We start from the raw sequence: 19,995 nt of genomic DNA, 5'->3' as shown, positions 1-19,995 counted from the left end.
TTCTTTCTATAGTGCTTCCTCTGTGCCGTCATGAAAGTTATTGTTCTAACAAATCAAGGCATCCACTCCCCGGTCTGTAAAGAACTATGCTGTCTGACTCCCATTTCTCCCAAGTTCAAGTTGAATCTCCTTTAACTTAAATACAACGTCTTAGGTATGTTGATCCATTTTCCAGCCTCTTTTTATATGATGCTGCCTGGACACCAACTTGTCCTCCACTACAGCCTGGACTCTTGGCACTGTATATTTATCACATATGGGTAACACACTTATCTTGGTAACAACTGAATTCCAGCAATATAGTAGATCCTGAGTAACACAAAAGAACGTGAAGCTCTAACGAAGTTCACATGATTTGTTATAGATTCATGAGATTCATGACATATATGTATATAAACATGTGTATATTACCTCAACTGTAAGACCCAGCATTTACTATTTTCTTAAGAATGTGATAAACACAACATCTAGTATATTGTAAGAGCTCTATAAATATTTATTGCATGCCCCAGAAAACACGTAATTTTCCAATTATGGCATCAAATGAATTCAACCATTGTTTAGTAAGCAATCTTGTAATCTACTATAAGCAAGGCACTCTGCAAAGAACTGGAAAAGAAGGATAGGTAAATATGAATTACACCAGGATCTTCCCAGTGAAGACATTATGGTGTGATAAAGAAATACACATACATAAACACTAGCATGCACACAGTATTCCATTATTAAAAGTAAGAAGTGGGCCGGGCACTGTGGCTCAAACCTGCAATCCCAGCACTTTGGGAGGCCGAGGTGGGTGGATCACGAGGTCAGGAAATCGAGACCATCCTGGCTAACACGGTGAAACCCTGTCTCTACTAAAAATACAAAAAACTAGCCAGGCGTGCTAGCCGGGCGTGGTGGTGGGCGCCTGTAGTCCCAGCTGCTCGGGAGGCTGAGGCAGGAGAATGGCATGAACCTGGGAGGCGGAGCTTGCAGTGAGCCGAGATGGCGCCACTGCACTCCAGCCTCGGCGACAGAGCAAGACTCCGTCTCAAAAAAAAAAAAAAAATTAGCCAGGCGTGGTGGCGGGCGCCTGTAGTCCCAGCTACTCGGAAGGCTGAGGCAGCAGAATGGCGTGAACCCGGGAGGCTGAACTTGCAGTGAGCCAAGATGGCGCCACTGTACTCCAGCCTGGGCGACAGAGCAAGACTCCGTCTCAAAAAAACAAAACAAAACAAAAAGTAGGAAGTGGCCGGGCCTGGTGGCTAATGCCTGTAATCCCAGCACTTTGGGAGGCAGAGGCGGGCAGATCACCTGAGCTCAGGCATTTGAGACCACCTTGGGCAACATGGTGAAACCTCATCTCTACCAAAAATATAAAAATTAGCCGGGCGTGGTGGCGTGCACCTGTAGTCCCAGCTACTCAGGAGGCTGAGGCAAGAGAATTGCTTGAGTCCGAGAGGCAGAGGTTGCAGTGAGCGGAGATCGCACCACTGCACCTCCAGCTTGGGCTACTGAGTGAGACTCCATCTAAAAAAAGAAGCACTAACAACTTAATAATTAGAAAAAGCTCAGTAAAAGAAAACGGCAGGTAGGATTTACTCATGTAAAATTAGAAAGAGAATTGCAGAAGAGGTAACAGTAAGGATTAGGATAAGCTGGCAGGGAAGTGTAAAGCAGGTGAAGACCTTCGAAAGTTATGAGATTTAGTTGGAGAATAGAGTTCTAGAAGAAGAAGAACAGAAAATAAGGTGGGAGAGGGAGTTTAGAACCAGAGGAATGTGATTCTAAATCAAGAAATTTAAAATTTACATATTAAAAGCAAACTGGCACTGGATATATCTGAGCACACTCAAACAAGAAGTAAATTGTTCTGTCCTTGCAAGAATCTGAGGCAGCAGTGTATGGAATATTTTAGCCTTCTATGTAATATCGGAATCCAGTATATGCAATTTGTCCACAATCTGTAATATCAGATCAACTAAGCTCTTCAGGCCTAACCATGATCTGTTGTATTTCATAGTTTTGATCCGTTATCACAGCAGTACATAGAAACAGAGAACTCTTGTTTTTTTTAAAGAACACCTATTTCCATGATACAATATTACTAGATGGCACAATAAGTGGAATGGCTGCTAATAACAGTCATCAGGGCTTATCAATTTCAAATTCAGACTAAACAGTAAATAACGGTGACTACTGGGGAAGTCCGTTAGGGCCCCTACTGAGAAGTAGTCAATCTAAAGATCCAACTGTAATATATCTTTGAAAAACCAGTTAATAAGAAAAACTGCAGTAAAATATTTGAAGAAAACTGAAATGAAGCATTCCTAAACTTCACAGTTAAACAAAACTGAATGGCAAGAAAAATGATGTAGCAACAGCTGAGAAGAGAATGTCAAGATTTTAAAGGGATTTCTCATAGACACAACAGCCTGACACCTTTTATCAATATAATTCCAAATACTCAAAAAAAAATGGAGGTGAGAATATGAACTTACCTAATTACTCTGCTGAAGTCTACTAGAAAATAAATAAACTTGTTACATATTTTTTCAATGTTTGTTTCAATAAATAGTTTCTATATTAAAAGACAATATAGAAACTCTTATTCTCATAATTACAACTCAATGTGTGCATTGATCCTTAATCATTTTTATTATGTTCCCATTTACAAATATTACCATGTTTTATGGGCACGTTTATATATTCTAAACAATTTGAAAACATACCTTTTCAAAGTCTTGGTAAACAGCAAGTGTATTTATCAAGGTTGTGAAATCTATACCAACAAATATTTCTAATAACAAGTTTAGATGCCTGCAAACATTTAAGGAAATTAGGGTTTAAAGTCAGACACACTTGCAATTCTCATCCCAGCCTGGTTACTGACTGGTGTGAGACCTTTGGAAAATATGTGTTTGTTTTTAATAGAAGATTGCACCTAGATGCACTTACTGTATGCCAGGCAATGTTCTCTTTGCATTGAGACGACTTCTAGAATCTTAGCTCAACCAATAAGTGAGTAGCTTTGTGACTTGTGTCACATTTCCAAGCCTTCTTTAACAACAGCTATTACAGTTTCTTACTTTATGCCAGGCAGTGCTGTAAGTGTTATATATTATATTATTTATGTCATATGTAAAATGTTCACTTATCCACATTTCCAAATAATGGCATCAGAGTGTGCTATTATTTTCATTTAAACACATGAGAGAGCTGGGTAAGGTGGGATTTGACTGTAATTTCAGCTACTCCGGAGGCTGAGGCAGGAATATTGCATGAGCCCAGGAGTTCGAGTCCAGCCTGGGCAACACAGTGAGATCTCCATCTCAAAATATATACAAATAAATAAATAAACACAGGATAGATTAAGTAATTTCCCCAAAGTCTCAAAGACTGATCCATATTGGTGCTCTAAATAATTCGCCTTTTAATTTATAAATTATATATAGGTTTAAATTATGTATTTTCATAGAAAATCCAAGAGGGAGGAAAAATAGTAATTTAAATACTCAATAAATGTATTCAAATTGAAAGGTCACTCTCAGATCAAATCATTATCACTTAACTATCAGACCAAAAATAAAACTGCAACTTTCTGATTGTCTAATGATATTCATTCCATCAAACTACAAAGAAATGTAGGTATCACACATCTTTGTGTTTGTCTCAACAAAAATGTCTACTGGATAATTTTTTTATCACAAATTCAAATTTATTCTTATTTTACAAAATAGAACTTTCAATCGATTGTATTAAAAATTTAAAATGTATAAGTTTTAGATACTTTGTATGTCATTTGCCAAAATTCCCTACTAAACAAAAAGTGAGCCATTTGAATTTATGCATTCAACAAAGAAAAGAGACAAGGAAAAAAAATTAAACTTAAATGTCTCTCTTCTTATAAGGTTTTGCATAACAATGAAATCAGATTTCCATAAATACACAGTTCTGTGTGCAATAAATTATCTGTGAATTATGTAACAATTCTAGAGAAATTCCAAATTATATCTGTAGATTAACTGCCAAAAGAGGCTATGGAACAATTTTTAAGAGGGGAAATAAGAGTCCTCTGTGGACCTACTGTATTATACAAATTCAAAGGAAACTAATAGTTTAATTATACAGTCCTAAAACAGGAGGCCAACAGCTTCCAGTGATTAACAAAGCAAGCTTGACAGAATCTTTGGATATTAGATCTTTAAAAGGTTTTATTTTTTGCATGTTTTGAATAGTAAGCAGCATAAAATGAAGAGAAAAACACCTTCAGGAGGTTTGCATGTTTTATAGTCCAATATTCACAACCGTTGTGGCCATTTTTTATGCTGTTGCAAAATGGCAGAACCAATCTTCTGGCAGATGACTGTCTTTGGCTCTGCAGAAACTTCTATCTCACATAATAAAGACAAGCACACACAATCTGAATATGTTCTCACTGGGGAGGGGAGGAGAGGAGAGATGAGAGAACTCTTTTATGTCCTGCAAGCAACAAATGACTTCTAAGGTGCATATTTCTTTTCCTCAGGTCTGTCCAAAGGCAGAGTTCCATTGTGACTCTCCAGAATGCTGTCCTTTGTAAGTAATTTCAATGGCCTTAATAGACTCCTATGAATCACATTATTATTCAAAAACATGATTACCTTTATACATATCTTTTATGTTTGTTCCCAAAATAGTGAAAGGTACTTCTTTATCTAAGTGAATCCTTTGGGCATTGATTTGTGGTCATTTGGAATTAAAAATGTAGTTCCTTTAACGCTATTGCACACATAGTTATTTCATATGCTTCGAGTTTGTGGAAGTCTTTCATACCATCAAAATGCCTTTTAAAAAAATCTGTTCTGAATTCAGGAACAAAGTATATGTGTATTCTCATGTTTTAAAGTCAAGAATTATATTTAATTCTGCTGGTATGTGACACAGCCATCAACAATTCTGCAGCTTTTTCTTTTTTTTTTTTTTTTTTTTAATTGTCTTCACTAAACCCATTGGGAATACAATGGTTTAGGTCACAACATGAAACATCATGCTAATTAAAGTGCTAATTAACTGGTATAAGAAATAAATTGCATGAAATAGACTGTTGTATTACTTTGTTTTAACTTTTGTGTCATTTCAGCTTGGTAACTACTAATTTAGAATCTTTTAATCATGCTCTTTAATCCAAATGTTAATCTCAAATGACAAGAGCACACAGTTACTAAGCAGTAGTGCAAGATACATATTGCATTTCTTCCTGGTATTAAAGAGGGCTATTGAAAGATAAAAAGATTCTGTGTTTGCCTTCTCGTTGGTGTTAATTTGAATACAATCACTCTTAAAGTAGGACTAATTGGAAGTAAGCCTCATAAACATTTTCACAAACTTCTCAATCTAAATAGCAAGGCATTTATGTGACTGTTCATCAAAGCATTTTTATTTAAAAGGCCCACGTGATAAATTTATTTCCTTAATATTACCAGTGTCTTTCTTAACATGTAATTTTTATCAATTACATAACTTTAACAATCAGGTTTCAATTTGGGGTTGAAAAAATGGCATACTTTTTTATGTAATAAGTATGCAGGGTTTTTTAAAAGTCAACCAGCAGAATGTTAGAATACTGTACCCACTCGAAATGTATTATCGGGAGGCAGCCAGTTTCTGATCTTTCTGGAATGCACATACCAAATGTCTGCTTCTTTCATAAGTCTGACACATAGGGGAGAAAAAACTCATGCTGACCCGCCTTTAACAGCTAGACACACAGAAAAGAAAGATTAGAGACCTGGATCCCCCTCAGCTCCTACTGAGATAGAATTTTCACTGACACAATTGAGCAGTAGCAATTAGAAAACAGACTGAGCTGTACCTGATCTCAGAGCTCCAATCTCTTAAAATTGGAAATGTTAATTTTTCCCCTAACATTGAACCATATAGGCTAAGACATTCATTTTGAATCACCCTAATTTTAACTCTTCATTTGAACTTCAAAAAAAAGCAGCATAAGATAGGTTATTATGGTGGTATTAACATCCATAAAAATAGAGTAGCCAGCCCTTTCATAAAATCTGTAAAAATTATTGAGATTTGTCATCTAATGAAAATCTGAAATTGGATTTGTTTCTTTTCGATGCTCAGTTGCTAAACTATGATATGAAGTTAAAATACAACTTTCTCATATCTTCACACATGATACTATGTACCCCAAGACCAGAGGGCCATTTCTGAGAGCAACATTTTCCAGTCACAATTATTAATTAATATATTTCTTTCAAAAAGTAGTTTCAAGCAAGCAAAACTGAACATTCTCAATGGTTGCTCATTTTATCTTCTCCAAAATACTCTTAGTTAACTATTTCCAATGAAAGCCACTGACTTTTCAGATATTAAATGTTGTCCAGTTCAATTCAGCAAGCATTTTTGTTTCTGTTCATACACTGAAATCTTATCACTTAATAACCACAGCACATTTGCTATTTAATGAAAAACTTTTGAAATAAAATCCTCATCAAATATAATAGACACATTAAATATTTGCAAAGAATAACAACTATTTGTGAAATGGTTATCATAATCAGTATTATCTTTTTATGATAATATGACAATTTATAATTCTTAGGTTTCATGATTCTTATGCTACTAGTAGTCGGAGGAATTTGTATATACCCTTATGACTGTGGATAAAGTGATTTTCAAAAATTATTCTTCAACCTTTTTGGAAACTTTCATCATTGGTTTGTGACAGAGATTTGATTTTGGCTTTTACAGTTTCCTTTCACTTGTCTATGCCTGAAAAAATTACAGCTCACAGAGCTATAAGATTTGAATTATATTTGAATTATAGCAGACCAGAAACTGGAGAACTTGTATCTGCTGAATTTTGCTGAGTTTCACACAATAGCATATAGAGAATATTGAAGGATCAGGATTATCTTTTCCATAGGCATTTCACCTTTTGACAATGACATTGGGCTTATTTTGGCCCATGAACATCTAAGTCAGCAACTACTATAGAAACAACAATAAGAAAATTAATAATTGCTGGCATTTATTGAATTCTTCTCATGCCGGCCACACATAGCCTGGATTAATCTAATCAACAGTCATAAATAATTTATAAGGTAAATAGTAAATATTGTTAATAACTTCATCTAAAATATGAAGAAATGGAGGCAGTAAGATGTAATTTGTCCAAATTTCACTCAACTTGTAAGTGTATGAACCACATTTCAAACCCAAGCAGGCTGAATTCCAGACACTGCACTCTTAATCACTATAATATTCTGCCATTTAGCACATGACATTGTAACAACTAGCCTGCATGGATGGCTGTGTCCCCATTAGGCTGTGAACTCTCCCTGTTCAAAGAATGCAGTTGTCATTTTCCTCATTCCATTTAGGTTCCAGTGGCAAGATACACATTTTCAAAATGTTTTTTGACACAAATTATACATATATACAGGAACATATGTTAAGCCCATAAAGCAGGTAAATTGGAAAAAAAAATCTCTTTTTTTCTGTCTACAGCATTTATTTATTTATTGTTTTTGTTTGTTTGTTTGTTTTTTGAGACAAGGTCTCTCTCTATCATTCTTGCTGGAGTGCAGTGCTGTGAACACGGGTCACTGCAGCCTTGACCTCCCAGGCTCAAGCAATCCTCCCACCTCAGCCTCCTGAGAGCTGGGACTATAGGCACCTGCCACCACGCCCGGCTAATTTTGTTTTTTACTTTTTGTATAGATGAGGTCTCACTATGTTACCCAGGCTGGTCTTGAACTCTTAACCTGAATAGATCCTCTCACCTTGGCCTCCCAAAGTCTGAGATGACATGCATAAGCCACCATGGCCAGCCCTGTCTACAATATTTGAAGCAGATCTTCTATATCAGATTTCATCTTCATCCAATATTTCTGTGTGCTAGAACTTTTGAGTACCTTTCCCATCTAAGTCATGCAAGTTGAATCCATCAAGCCACTGGATATGTGATTTAAGGAACCACAAAATTCCTCTCTGCATCCCTAGATAGTTCCCGATTTATTAATTACTATTTGGCATCAAAGCTCTGAGGCCCTCCTATTGATGTGACCTCTGGACTCAAAGTCCAGTTCCACTACCTGCTAGTTCTGTAGCTTTACAAGTTACTGAAATTCTGTGTCTCATTTTCCTCATCTGCAAGATGGGTATCATGAACATAATAGTATCTGCTTCAGGAAGTTAATAAGAATATTAAGAGAGCAATGAATATATCGCCTCTACAGAGTTCACTCAGTAACTTAAGTTTAAAAAGTCATCAAAGAAATATTAGAATCAGTTCAACTAAACTATATTTACCAAAACAGGGAAGTGAAACAATAGCATTCAAAAAAAATAACAAGAACTAAAACCAAAAACAAGGTTTTGATCCTTAATAGCATATTTTAGATTTTGTTTTATATTTTAGTGACATTTTTATTCATGTGAGTCCAAATCTAAGGATGGATTCTGCACATAAGTTTTCAATTGGTGATTCTCATTCACAGCTGTTCTTCTGCTGTAGATAGCCATTTTCCTTGAGCCAAGTTTAGTCTTCCTTTTCTTTTCCCCCAAAATAGAGGCAAGAGGAAAGGGTAGAAGGTTTATTTAGAAACAGGGGGACATAAGAGAGATTTGGTAGGTGGAAGTCTGCAACTCTCTCATCTAATCTTCTAAGGAAAATAAAGAATTAATGGGACAAAATTAAATTTCATTATCTCAGTTTCATCAATGGCCAGAAATTCACCTAAATAAAAAATTCAGTGTGAACAGTCCTCTAAATAAGGCTTCCTGAAGATTATCCACCACACCTTTGGGATTCTGAAAGTGACACTATTTTGCAAGTCAGCCTGCTGCAGAGAAGGAAAAAAAAAACCCTCTATACATGCTTTCATTTTGCTTCCTACTGGTTCCCTGACCTTTCACAGTTGGAATAGTAGCAGGAAACTAAAATAAAAGCACTATTTTCTGTGTGAGGCACTTTGCAAGTAAACATTAATCGTGAAATTATAAGTCACAAGACTTTGCCTGTTGCTTCTTCTAAAGCAGAGAATTACTATTAGATGAAAGAGCCTACAGCAATAAACATCAGGGGCTAGTGTTTCCGTCTCTTCTGAACTCAATCAGGCTGATCCAAGTCTAGAAATGCCTTTGAAGTCAAGGAGACCTTCATGAGCTGATCAATCCTTGCAGGCGTAAAGAGCAAGAAAAACTGGTTCTTGCACTTTAATATTCTGCCAGGCAATGCATTCAACTCGATGCAGAACAAAAAGGTTTCCTCTGTTACAAATCGAGTAATTTTGTACTTGGGTACTGCTTGCTTCAATTAACTTGGGGCGGGTGGGGACCTATTGATCCCAGAACATGATAACTTTTACCTCAGTACATATTTGCATTAGGTTAAACTAATGGTGAGGTAGCAACAACTGTCAATTCATACTGTCCCTTGGTCTTGTGCTTGAGGTCAATTTAAGTGGAAACCAGCATGTGATTCTCTTAATATGAATGATCAATATTGATTATTAAGGTGACGAATATTAAGTATCTGTTTGAAACATTTCTAAGTTACCAAAACCTTTGAAGTTAAGACTTAAAATTATCTTAAAAATGATAGTGTATTCCAAAACCCAGTTGAAAAGCCTGAGTACCCGTGAACTCAAAAAATGTATCCCTCATGTCTGGCTGTTTAGTGGCACAGCAAAATTTGACATCTAGACTTCTAACTTGTTCAGAGTGTTTCTCTCCACACACTCTTATAATTAACTCAGTCAAATCTTTTTATCTTAAGTGTCTAAGATAAACTCTTTTCTCTCCATTTGTAAAGCTGTAGAGAGTGTATTCTAAAAGCCAGCAATATGAACTTATTTTATGTCCCATTATCTTTTAAGAGACTGTTAAAATAGGAAATATAGGCATTTTATAAAGTAGTTTTTTTTATTATTTTGGTCGCAAAAAATATTCAATACAATAGAATTATACAGTTTGTTGGCTTATAATTTATTATAGTAGCATAAATAAGGACAAAAATCCCTGTAATATTATAGATAGGGTACTAACTGCAGTTGTTTGTCACATAGAAAGAAGAGGTAAAAATTTTAACTATAAAGTCAATCAGCAACATAAAAAGAAACTAGTACAAATAGCAGAGAATAACACTTTCAAAATTATTATGGCACATGGTGACTACACAAAAATATGTCAATCTGCTTTAAATATTCACTACCTTATTCATGTTGATATATCATTACTTGTTATATAATTTAGGTTGAAGAAAAGTGGGGGAAAGCACATGTAACTTATTGGTAGAATTAAAAAGTTATAGTTAGAACACAGATATTTCCCTATTCTTTTCTATAATAGCACCCATGATTCACATCCTGCCGCTATGTGAAACAGCCTGAAGGAGGACACTATGAGTTTCCAAGTGTCTGCAGACTAATTTCACATGAGCCTACTGTCATTATTTTCAGGCATTGGTATCGTCTTAATTTAAATGGCTCAATTGCATTAAATATTATATTTAATTGGCAAATTGTTGAAGTGGCCATTCTATTTTAAAATTGCTTCCTTTGTGAATAATAATCTTTAATAATGATAACAGAATGGCTTAAGACAGTTTACTCTACCTCTTTACGTTCTAGGTAACAAACCAAAGTGCAAATGCTAATCATTAAATTTTACCTCCTTCCACTTGTACACACACACATAATTGCATATATATACCCTCACACCCATACAAAAATTAGACTTTATATTTATACAGTATCTTCAATTGAGCAAGTAACTGTAATGCAAAGAGGTACTTCCAGCATGCAACTCATCCTCAATAAATTTAAAAAGGCCCTCCTCTGCGTATATAAATGCGTAGGATCACAAATTTAAAAGGACAGTTTCCTATTGATATAATGGCCATACATTCCTTGAACACTTACATAGTTAACCCTAAATTCAGTTGGAAACTGTGTAAAATGTCTGTGAGGTGATCTATCTTCTGCTTTTACACCATCATAAATTATGTTTCAACAAGTGTAATAATTGCCTAAATTTTATTTCCTCTCACGTTCACTAGATTCTCACTTTCCCTGATTGGCAATAGTATTCCTTCTTAATGCCTTATTAAATAGCATTGAATTGTCTAATTTTCTCGGATTTCAATCCTGAGGTATACATTTCCATTTTCTTTGTTGATCTAGCACAGGCTCAGGTGATTTCTATATAATGCATCCAATTAGTTCAAACGAGGCAAATGAAATCACATATATACTAATCTCCACATTATTAACTATAAACAGTAACAAGATACATATTCACACTCTTTGCTTGAGTCCATTCAAGTGCAAACTGAAGAAAAAGAATTTCCTGTTCTTCTTTTCATACTCCTGAGTATGGCGTTATCTGATTCTGTTTTTCCACAGTAATTGATAAGATTGCAAAACCTCTCTCACATCCCTCCTTTATTCCATATTGAGAGCTTGATTTTTTTCACTTGTTTACAAAGCACAGTTTGATTCCTTTTTGCAGAGATCTTATTTTAAAGCCTTTTTTGTTTTCTTCAAAATCAAAGCTTCATTTTAATCAGTTAGTGATCCTGCCCCTTGGGAATCGATTTCTTTTTACACAAGACAAATCCAGGTCTATTAGGATCCAACATATTGAGTTGGAACACTGCATGTATTTCACTTACGAGCACATACATTCATTTTACACGATTCCTCAATGTGGCCAGAGGGGTTCGTGGTCTGCACTGTATCCACCTATAAAAAATACAAAAATATATGTCTGCTTTACAGGGATGTGAGTAGGGTTTTGCCAGCCTAGTTCCAAAGCTTGGACTGCACATCTTGGCTGATAGTATTCTTTCCTTCTTTAAGATGTATTTGCAGTAGCCATAACCTCTTTCAGAAGCCATAGAGACATAACAGTCCTCACTACAATTAACAACCCCGAGGCATCTAAATCAATACAGCTGGCTAATCTCAAGGATGCTATCTCTGACAAGAGATGTTTGCATGGTATAAGAAACATTGCATTTAGTGTGTTTCAGAGTTCAAGCTTTTCAAGGCTATGAAATGTCAAAAGAAGAGGGGCTGGGGGAGTGTTGTTTGCTTTGTTTATATTACAAATACAAATAAGAATGAAACGGTAACTTTGCTGTCACTGCTTTTACAACTTGCACATCCCTAAGATCTCAGAGATGTGAGCTTGATCTGAATGTTCACACCCTTCCAAGTAGCTCTAGTCTCTTAATGCAATCATTAGATAGCTCACTTTCTCTATAGAAATCGGGGCAAGTTATATGCTATCAACAAATGGCCTGCAAATCTCTGGTCAAGGATGAATTACGCCCCTCTCCAAAGTCATGACTGTAAAAGCACAATGTTTCCCAACTTTGTTTCTAGTTTGGAAAAATAAAAGTTATGATAAAAACTCCTTCAAAATATTTTGGTGCTAATGTCAGTTTTAAATAGTGTTAAATATTTCTCTGAACTTGAGCCTGACCAACAGGCCAATTTGTACTTTCGGTGCCAGAAAGTACACCAAGTGTCTTTTTCCAATTCCATGGTGGTGCAATTGATGTTAGTAAAATCTTAGTAAGTCTGAATATTGCCAAAAAATAATAATAAATCACTTTCATAGAGTAAACATGGTACATTTCATTGCCCAAAGTACTTATTTTTAAGAATTAGGATCAGAAGAGAAATATTCCACTTAATTTCCAATGTAACAATGCATCAGCACACTAGAGTCAAAGTTAGAAAAGAAATTAATGACTTATTTCACTGAATGTTGGACCAACTTATTTGTGAAAGTAAATGGTGTAATAAAACAAGTAATGACTAACTTTAAAATTAATCATTTAAAGAACAGAAAATGCATTAAAATGCTCTGACAGTATATTATCAATATTAGCTGTATAAAGTTAAGCAGCATTAAAATATGTCTTAATTTTAAAATTTAAATGATGTCCTCTTCTAGAAATAAAAGCAATATCTTTCTGTTTCTCTAGCAATAGCTTTAAAAATTAATATATATGGGGATATTCAGGCTAATTACATAAAGCAAAACACATTTACCAAGGCACCTATGATAAGTGAATCTTTATGATTTAAATTGTAAATTTCAGATAGTTCATGCTATTTTACACAAACCATATCCCCGCACATTTAATTTTAAAATTCCTTATACAGAGATGAAAGCTAAATATTTCAAAGTTTCTGATATTGTGCATTATTTACTAACCAACTAAAACTACATTAAAGTAATGTATACCAGGACCACATTAGATTTTCCTATTATGCACTTTTCTTATATATGATATGATTCCATAGCGGTTATCAACTATTTAACTATTTTTGTGAAGTTATTCATTTAATTATCACATTCTATACAAGGCTACCATGTGGTCTATGAAGGCAAATACCATGTACTTTCTGTTTCTTTTCAGTGTTGGTACATGGTTGGTTGCCCTGAAAATTGGATTAATGAATACATGCATATTTGGAAATAACCAATTAGGGAAATCATATGACTTGTTATATCATAGTATCACATATGTAATTTTAATATTTTGAAATCACATGATTATCTTTGACTTTTTATTGTTTGTCATATTTTAGATTATGGAATACACCTCTTTCAAACTATAGTAAATGCTCTTTACTTTACTAGCATCCCCATTTTGCCCCTTTTTTTCCCCATCTCTCTCTTAAATTTAGTCTAACAACCTACAATTTCATTAAGCTTCTCTTGTTAATTCTCCTATAATAGTATTTCTCTTCTTTTCTTAAGCGAAAGATACTATGTAAAATTTTCTGCAAGGTTTTTAATAAACGAATAGATAAGTAAAACAATTTTTTTAAAAAATAGGAAATTATAGGTGTCAAATGTTTTAATTTTTATTTTCAGGACCTGATTTACACTTTTAACTTAAAAGCATCCCCAGGAATATAATGCATTTAAATGTTATATTAATCATATTGCTATGCAGCATAATCAAGTCCACGTATTAAAATGTTATCAAGGAACAGAAACTCTCTCATTTCATATGTTAACTACATAAGAGCAGGCTTCTATTTTTGTAGTTTAAGCTGTGATGTGCTGAACAAATGCAGTGATGTACTAATACCTGTCACTAAAGCCAAAAGAAATAGGTACTTTTCTCACCATTAAAGATTAAATGTTTAGAAACAAAAAGTGCCTATCTTGAATCACTTATTGAGTTTATACACAACTACTTAGGAATCACCATTCTGAAAATTGTCTTTGGTAAGGGTCAGAGTAGAACTGGATGTTACCAGCATGTGTTGGTTTTGATTTGAATCAGCTAATTAAAATGGCCCTGGAAGCAATTTTCAGATCACAGACACTGAGGAGATATGCTCTAGTAAATCAGACCAAACCAATCTTTCAGTCAAGTCCAATTCAGCTGAAGTTGTATAGACACGGCCTTTGTCTTTGCATTTCACCCTTTCTCCTGGATTTGTTCTATCACTCAGGCAACAAGTCTCACACACACACACACACACACACACAAACAAATGGAGATGAAGCCACATCATTCCTTGAGCACCTTCTACCAGGTTATCTCTGTGTCTCACTCAGCTTCCATTTCCTACCCCAGAGGCTAAATTAAGCTGAGAATTTTACTTAAAAAAAATCAGTAAAATGTTCACTTATATAAAAGCTATATTATTTACCTTCTCTAGACCTCCCTGGCCAACAATAGGTAACTAGTGCTAGGAGAAGAAAACTGAATTATGCAGAGAATTGGAAAAGAACTCAGACCTTGGTACAAGAACACACTGCACACCCACACATAGGAATAAACCTGTCCTTTATCTATGATCCTGAAAAACTTCAAAACCACAGACAGGGAAATATATATATTTTTAAAGAAACAGATGTCTGTTTTTCTTCTTATTTTTATTAGATATGCTTCTATACTAAATCATGCACTATGTAATTGGTGTAGATTAAGTACAAGTATCTGTTGAATGTGTTTGCATATAATTGGCAATATGTAAAATGATTCCATGAATATTCATTATCTTTTTCCTTGTCTAATGCTCAAATCTAGGGAAAAATAAAAAGTATGATATAAAACACAGAGTATGGTCCACGACCCACAAAATCAAATTGATGTTAAGTTTCCACAGTCTAGCAACAGGAAGTTGATGTTAATTTTTAGAGCATAAATGCATAATAGAGGAGGTGAACCATTGGTTAAGAATAACCAATGTTATTATTAACATTGAAAAGTATATATATATATTTTTTTAATACTAGAAAACCATTTGAAATGAAAGACAGGACATAGAGTGAACATGGGATTTAGGAAAGTGGAGGACTATGAGAAAGACAATTTTGGATGGTATTTTGGTATTTCACTTTCTTCTCATTTATACTAATGATGTATCAAAAACCATAAATGTTAATAATTATTAATTACTGTGACACTTGTATAGACGTTGATGGGGCTCAAGAAACACCACCCCAAAATATGGTACCTTGGCATTTGAGAAAACAGCAGGAGCAGGAAAGCCAACTCTCACCTTCCCTTTGCCCTTCTCCCTTGAAGCAGGTGATAAGACCCTCATTCGAGAGGTGCCCTCCATATACTTGAAGGAAAGGAACATCCTTATCTTTGAAGACACAATACCACAAAGAAGAATCTGAACAAATAGGCCTTGCTAAGTTCCCCTCAGTTTATAGACATTGAATCACACCTCTTTTGTCCAATCATACTTTTCTGTGACTACCCATGTCGTCATCAAACCCAAGCATAAAAACATATGTTTACTTATTTCTTTGGGTCTTCATTTTTTAATGAGGGCTCCCATGTCATGGAAAACTTATATTAAATAAATTTGAATGCTTTGCTGTTATTATTCTATCTTTTGTTATAGGTGCCTCAGCTATGAATCTAGCAATGGTTAAGAAAAAGAAATCTTTTCTCTCCGACAATGTTTATTACAAGATTGCATTTAACTATCTAATTTAACCTCAAAAAGTCCTTGTAAAGTAGGAATCATATTTTTCCCATTTTACACTTGAAACAGAAGCTCAGAGTGTTTAATCTTCTTATGTAAAATCACACAGGTAAGTGGTGGAATTAGGGCTCAAATCAAATAGGTTCCCCTTACATTATGTTTCCTCACATTTATTTTTTTAAATCCAAGTTCAAATCTTTTAAAAATAGACAGCAAAGTTATCATTGTAGATATCTCCATTTTTGGCATGGTTTAAAAAAAAATAAGCAAACTTATACAAGTTTCCTAAACTAATATTTAAAAAAAGTGTTAAGAAGCTCAGTTCTAGAAACTTCCATATATATCATACTCTATCATGATTATTTAAATTCACAAATATATATTCTATCATAATTATTTAAATAGATGCATACATATGAAGCAACTTCTACATACCTGAAAGTTGTCTAAATTGCAACAAGAAAAAGAATTAATTAAAAGATTCATTCTATCCAATCAAAGAAAGGGAAGTCTATACCCATTTACATATGTTAGAGTATACACACAGACAAAGGCCATTAGCGCTGTTTGAACTATACTCTTAAAAATAAGTATTTTAGTCTGCGAGTCAACCACTGATTAGCTACATAAGAAAAGGAGATAGAGGCCAGGCATGGTGGCCCATGCTTGTAATCCCAGTGCTTTGGGAGGATGAGGCGGGCAGATCACCTGAGGTCAGGAGTTCAAGACAAGCCTGCCCAACATGGAGAAACCCCGTTTCTACTGAAAATACAAAATTAGCCGGGCATGGTGGCGCATGCCTGTAATCCCAGCTACTTGGGAGGCTGAGGCAAGAGAATCACTTGAACCCGGGAGGTGGAAGTTGCAGTCAGCCAAGATCGCACCGTTGCACTCCAGCCTGGGCAACAAGAGTGAAACTTCATCTCAAAAAAAAAGAGAGAGAGAGAGAGAAAATATTATACGAATTCTTCATCATAGATACTTGGCCCTGACTTCAGAGTTTAAATGATTTGGGAACTTACAAAAGAATGCCTTGGGGCCGGGTGCAGTGGCTCATGCCTGTAATCCCAGCACTTTGGGAGGCCGAGGCGGGCGGATCACGAGGTCAGGAGATCGAGACCATCCTGGCTAACACGGTGAAATTCTGTCTGTACTGAAAATACAAAAAATTAGCCGGGCGTGGTGGCTGGCACCTGTAGTCCCAGCTACACGGAAGGCTGAAGCAGAAGAATGGCCTGAACCCAGGAGACGGAGCTTGCAGGGAGCCGAGATCGCACCACTACAGCCTGGGCGACAGAGCGAGACTCCGTCTCAAAAAAAAAAAAAAAAAAAAAAGAAGAACGCCTTGGGTTGGATAGCCAAGCAATCAATGTTGCCTGACTGACTGGCTGTTAAAATCATGGAATCCCAGGATTCATTAGAAAGAATACCATATGTTATGTATAAGTCCAGTCATGTAAGAGGCATGGAAGGAAATACAAAGCACCAGAAAACACAGTCCTGGTTCTGAGGAAACTTTTATTTATCTTTTGAAATGGTAAAACTATTTCTTATAGTTTTACTTACTTGGCTCTTACATTTTTCTCTCCAAGGTTACAATCTGCTTATATGTACAAAGTTGTCAGGAAGATACAAGGTGAGGTCAGAAAACAGTGAGAGGATTTAGTTTCTCTGCCTAAACCAGAGATTTTCTTAATTCCACTCAGCTCCATCATGAGCTGTTTTTCCTATTTTCTCTGCTTAGCTGAAGCCTACATATAATAGAATCGAGTATACTAAGAAAAAACAAACAAACATAACAGGCTGTCCTGAACATCCTCAATTAGACGTACACAGACAAATTAATTCAATAACTATCAAAAGACAGAGTATTCAAATAAAACAACTATTTGTCAAGAGAATGCTAACGTAATTAATTATGTAAAGATTGGTGCTCTAGAAGAGCCTGTTCTTCAATGTTAAATCATCTTTCTCTTGGTCTATACTTTTATTTTATTGTTTTTGTAAAAACAACTATTTTATTTGTTTCTTGCTTTTTTTTTTTTTTTTTTTTTCCGACTGCCCTGTCACCCAGGCTGGAGTGCAGTGGTGCAATCTCAGCTAACTGCAACTTCTGTCTCATGGGTTCAAGCGATTCTCCTGCCTCAGTCTCCTGAGTAGTTGGGATTATAGGCATGTGCCACCACGCCGAGCTAATTTTTGTATTTTTGGTAGAGACGGGGGTTTCGCCATGTTGGCCAGGCTGGTCTCGAACTCCTGACCTCAGATGATCCACCTGCCTCGACCTCCCAAAGTGCTAGGATTACAGGCATCAGCCACCCCACCTGGCCAGAAAACAACTATTTTAAAGAAACACCCTTTCTAAATCAGGGAAGGATGGAGATTACTACAAATAGACCATACCACTATGCACTATGTAAGTAAAACATTAGAATGGATCCCAGTTATAGAGTTCTAATTACATTTGGCCAAAGTTATGAGTTAATGCATTTCCATTCTGAAGGCGCATAATAAAAATGTAAAATGATACAAACTTAAACTATCATCATTATCCTCTTCAGGCCATAATACTGGCCACCTTTGGAAACAAAAGCAGTATTGGCTGGTATTCATGTGCCAAGGCTGCCTGAGAGAAACAGAGACTAGAAGCTAATGAGAAGATGAAGTGAATAGCAAGTTTGGCTGTCCTTAAATGACACTAAAATTGCAATCATGTGCCTGAAAAATTGAGAGCTACTTGGGGAGCCTTGAACACCCACAGAGAAGAGTAGAAAAATACAAAGTATTTCCAGGTGATGGATAAACCCATTAACAGTTTGATCTACTAAAAAGCAAATTAATTAAATGTCCAAGGAATTAATTGAGACTTGAATTTGTAAATGTGAGATAGGACAAAATTAGAAATTACAAACAGTTTCCTCTTTATGAAAAATATGTTAAAAATCTAAGAATTGGCACAGTGATTATATATGATCCCTTTGGTTGATAATAGGTGAATTTCTAAGTTGAATATAACTATCTTTTAATATGATTTGTGGTTTACCAGCTGCAAAAATCTATGCTTTCTGACCATTAGAAAGTTCTAGAAATGTTTTCGGAAATACTTTTTGTAAACACTAAGACATTGATTTAAGGATTGATATGAACATATTTAAATATTGATTTTGGTACAAGAAAGTCATTACATTACTATCAAATGTAGAAATATAATTTCAGAAATGAGGAGACCAGGGGCTGGGCCTGGTGGCTCATGCCTGTAATCCCAGCACTTTAGGAGGTAGAGGCGGGCAGATTGCCTGAGTGCAGAAGTTTGAGACCAGCCTGGGCAACATGGCAAAACCCCGTCTCTACTAAAAACACAAAAATACAGCCGGGTATGGTGGTGAGCACCTGTAATAATCCCAGCTACTCAGGAGGCTGAGGCAGGAGAATTGCTTCAACCCAGGAGGCAAAGGTTGCAGTGAGCTGAGATTGCACCACTGCACTCCAGCCTGAACAACACAGAGTGAGACTCCGTCTCCATTAAAAAAAAAAAAAAAAAAAAAAAAACGGAGTAAGGAGGCCATTTGGAATCATTCTTTACCAGATTATTTACTTTACTAGTGATAATGCTGAAACCCAGAGAGGTGACAGGACATGTTCAATATAACATTGCAGACCTTAGATTAAAAGCAAATGTATTCACTCTCAATTCAGCTCTTTATTTCCACTTAAATTATGAGAATTATATCACAAAGACGTTGAAGATTTGGGGATGATTTATTTAAACAAAGACTAAGTATCTCTAATTCCAGTACAACCCAGTTGTGAAATGCAGGAAAGATAAATAAGTAACACCGGTATCCTTTTAATTTATAGTAAATTTTGCATTAATAATATCAGCTGGTTCATCAGACAGAATAAACAGCAATGCAAAAATCCCAGCAAAATGTGTTAAATACCAAAAAAAAATTCTTTGTAGTAAAGTTTCTGTGTGATGTGAGATGAATTTGCAGAATATCCTTTTATTTTTGAAGAGTTTGAAAAA

At 35.3% G+C, this 19,995-nt stretch overlaps 1 protein-coding gene across 5 annotated transcripts in view; it reads right to left on the bottom strand.

Moving 5' to 3' along the window:
- PCDH7 (protocadherin 7) overlaps positions 1-19,995 on the bottom strand; it is a 423,894-nt gene that overhangs the window by 346,121 nt on the left and 57,778 nt on the right. The window contains exon 2 of one of the 5 annotated variants that reach the window (XM_054485438.2): positions 7,684-11,732. The exons of the other annotated variants lie outside the window; for them this stretch is intronic. Within the exon in view, the coding sequence (XP_054341413.1) occupies positions 11,655-11,732 (78 nt within the window). The 3' untranslated portion in view covers positions 7,684-11,654. Of the gene's footprint in view, positions 1-7,683; positions 11,733-19,995 lie in introns of those variants that run through there. 5 annotated transcript variants of the gene reach the window in all.

This window comes from Pongo pygmaeus, chromosome 3 (genome assembly GCF_028885625.2).
Source record: "Pongo pygmaeus isolate AG05252 chromosome 3, NHGRI_mPonPyg2-v2.0_pri, whole genome shotgun sequence".
Taxonomy (NCBI): Eukaryota; Metazoa; Chordata; class Mammalia; order Primates; family Hominidae; genus Pongo; species Pongo pygmaeus.
This window is presented reverse-complemented; position numbering and strand designations above follow the sequence as displayed.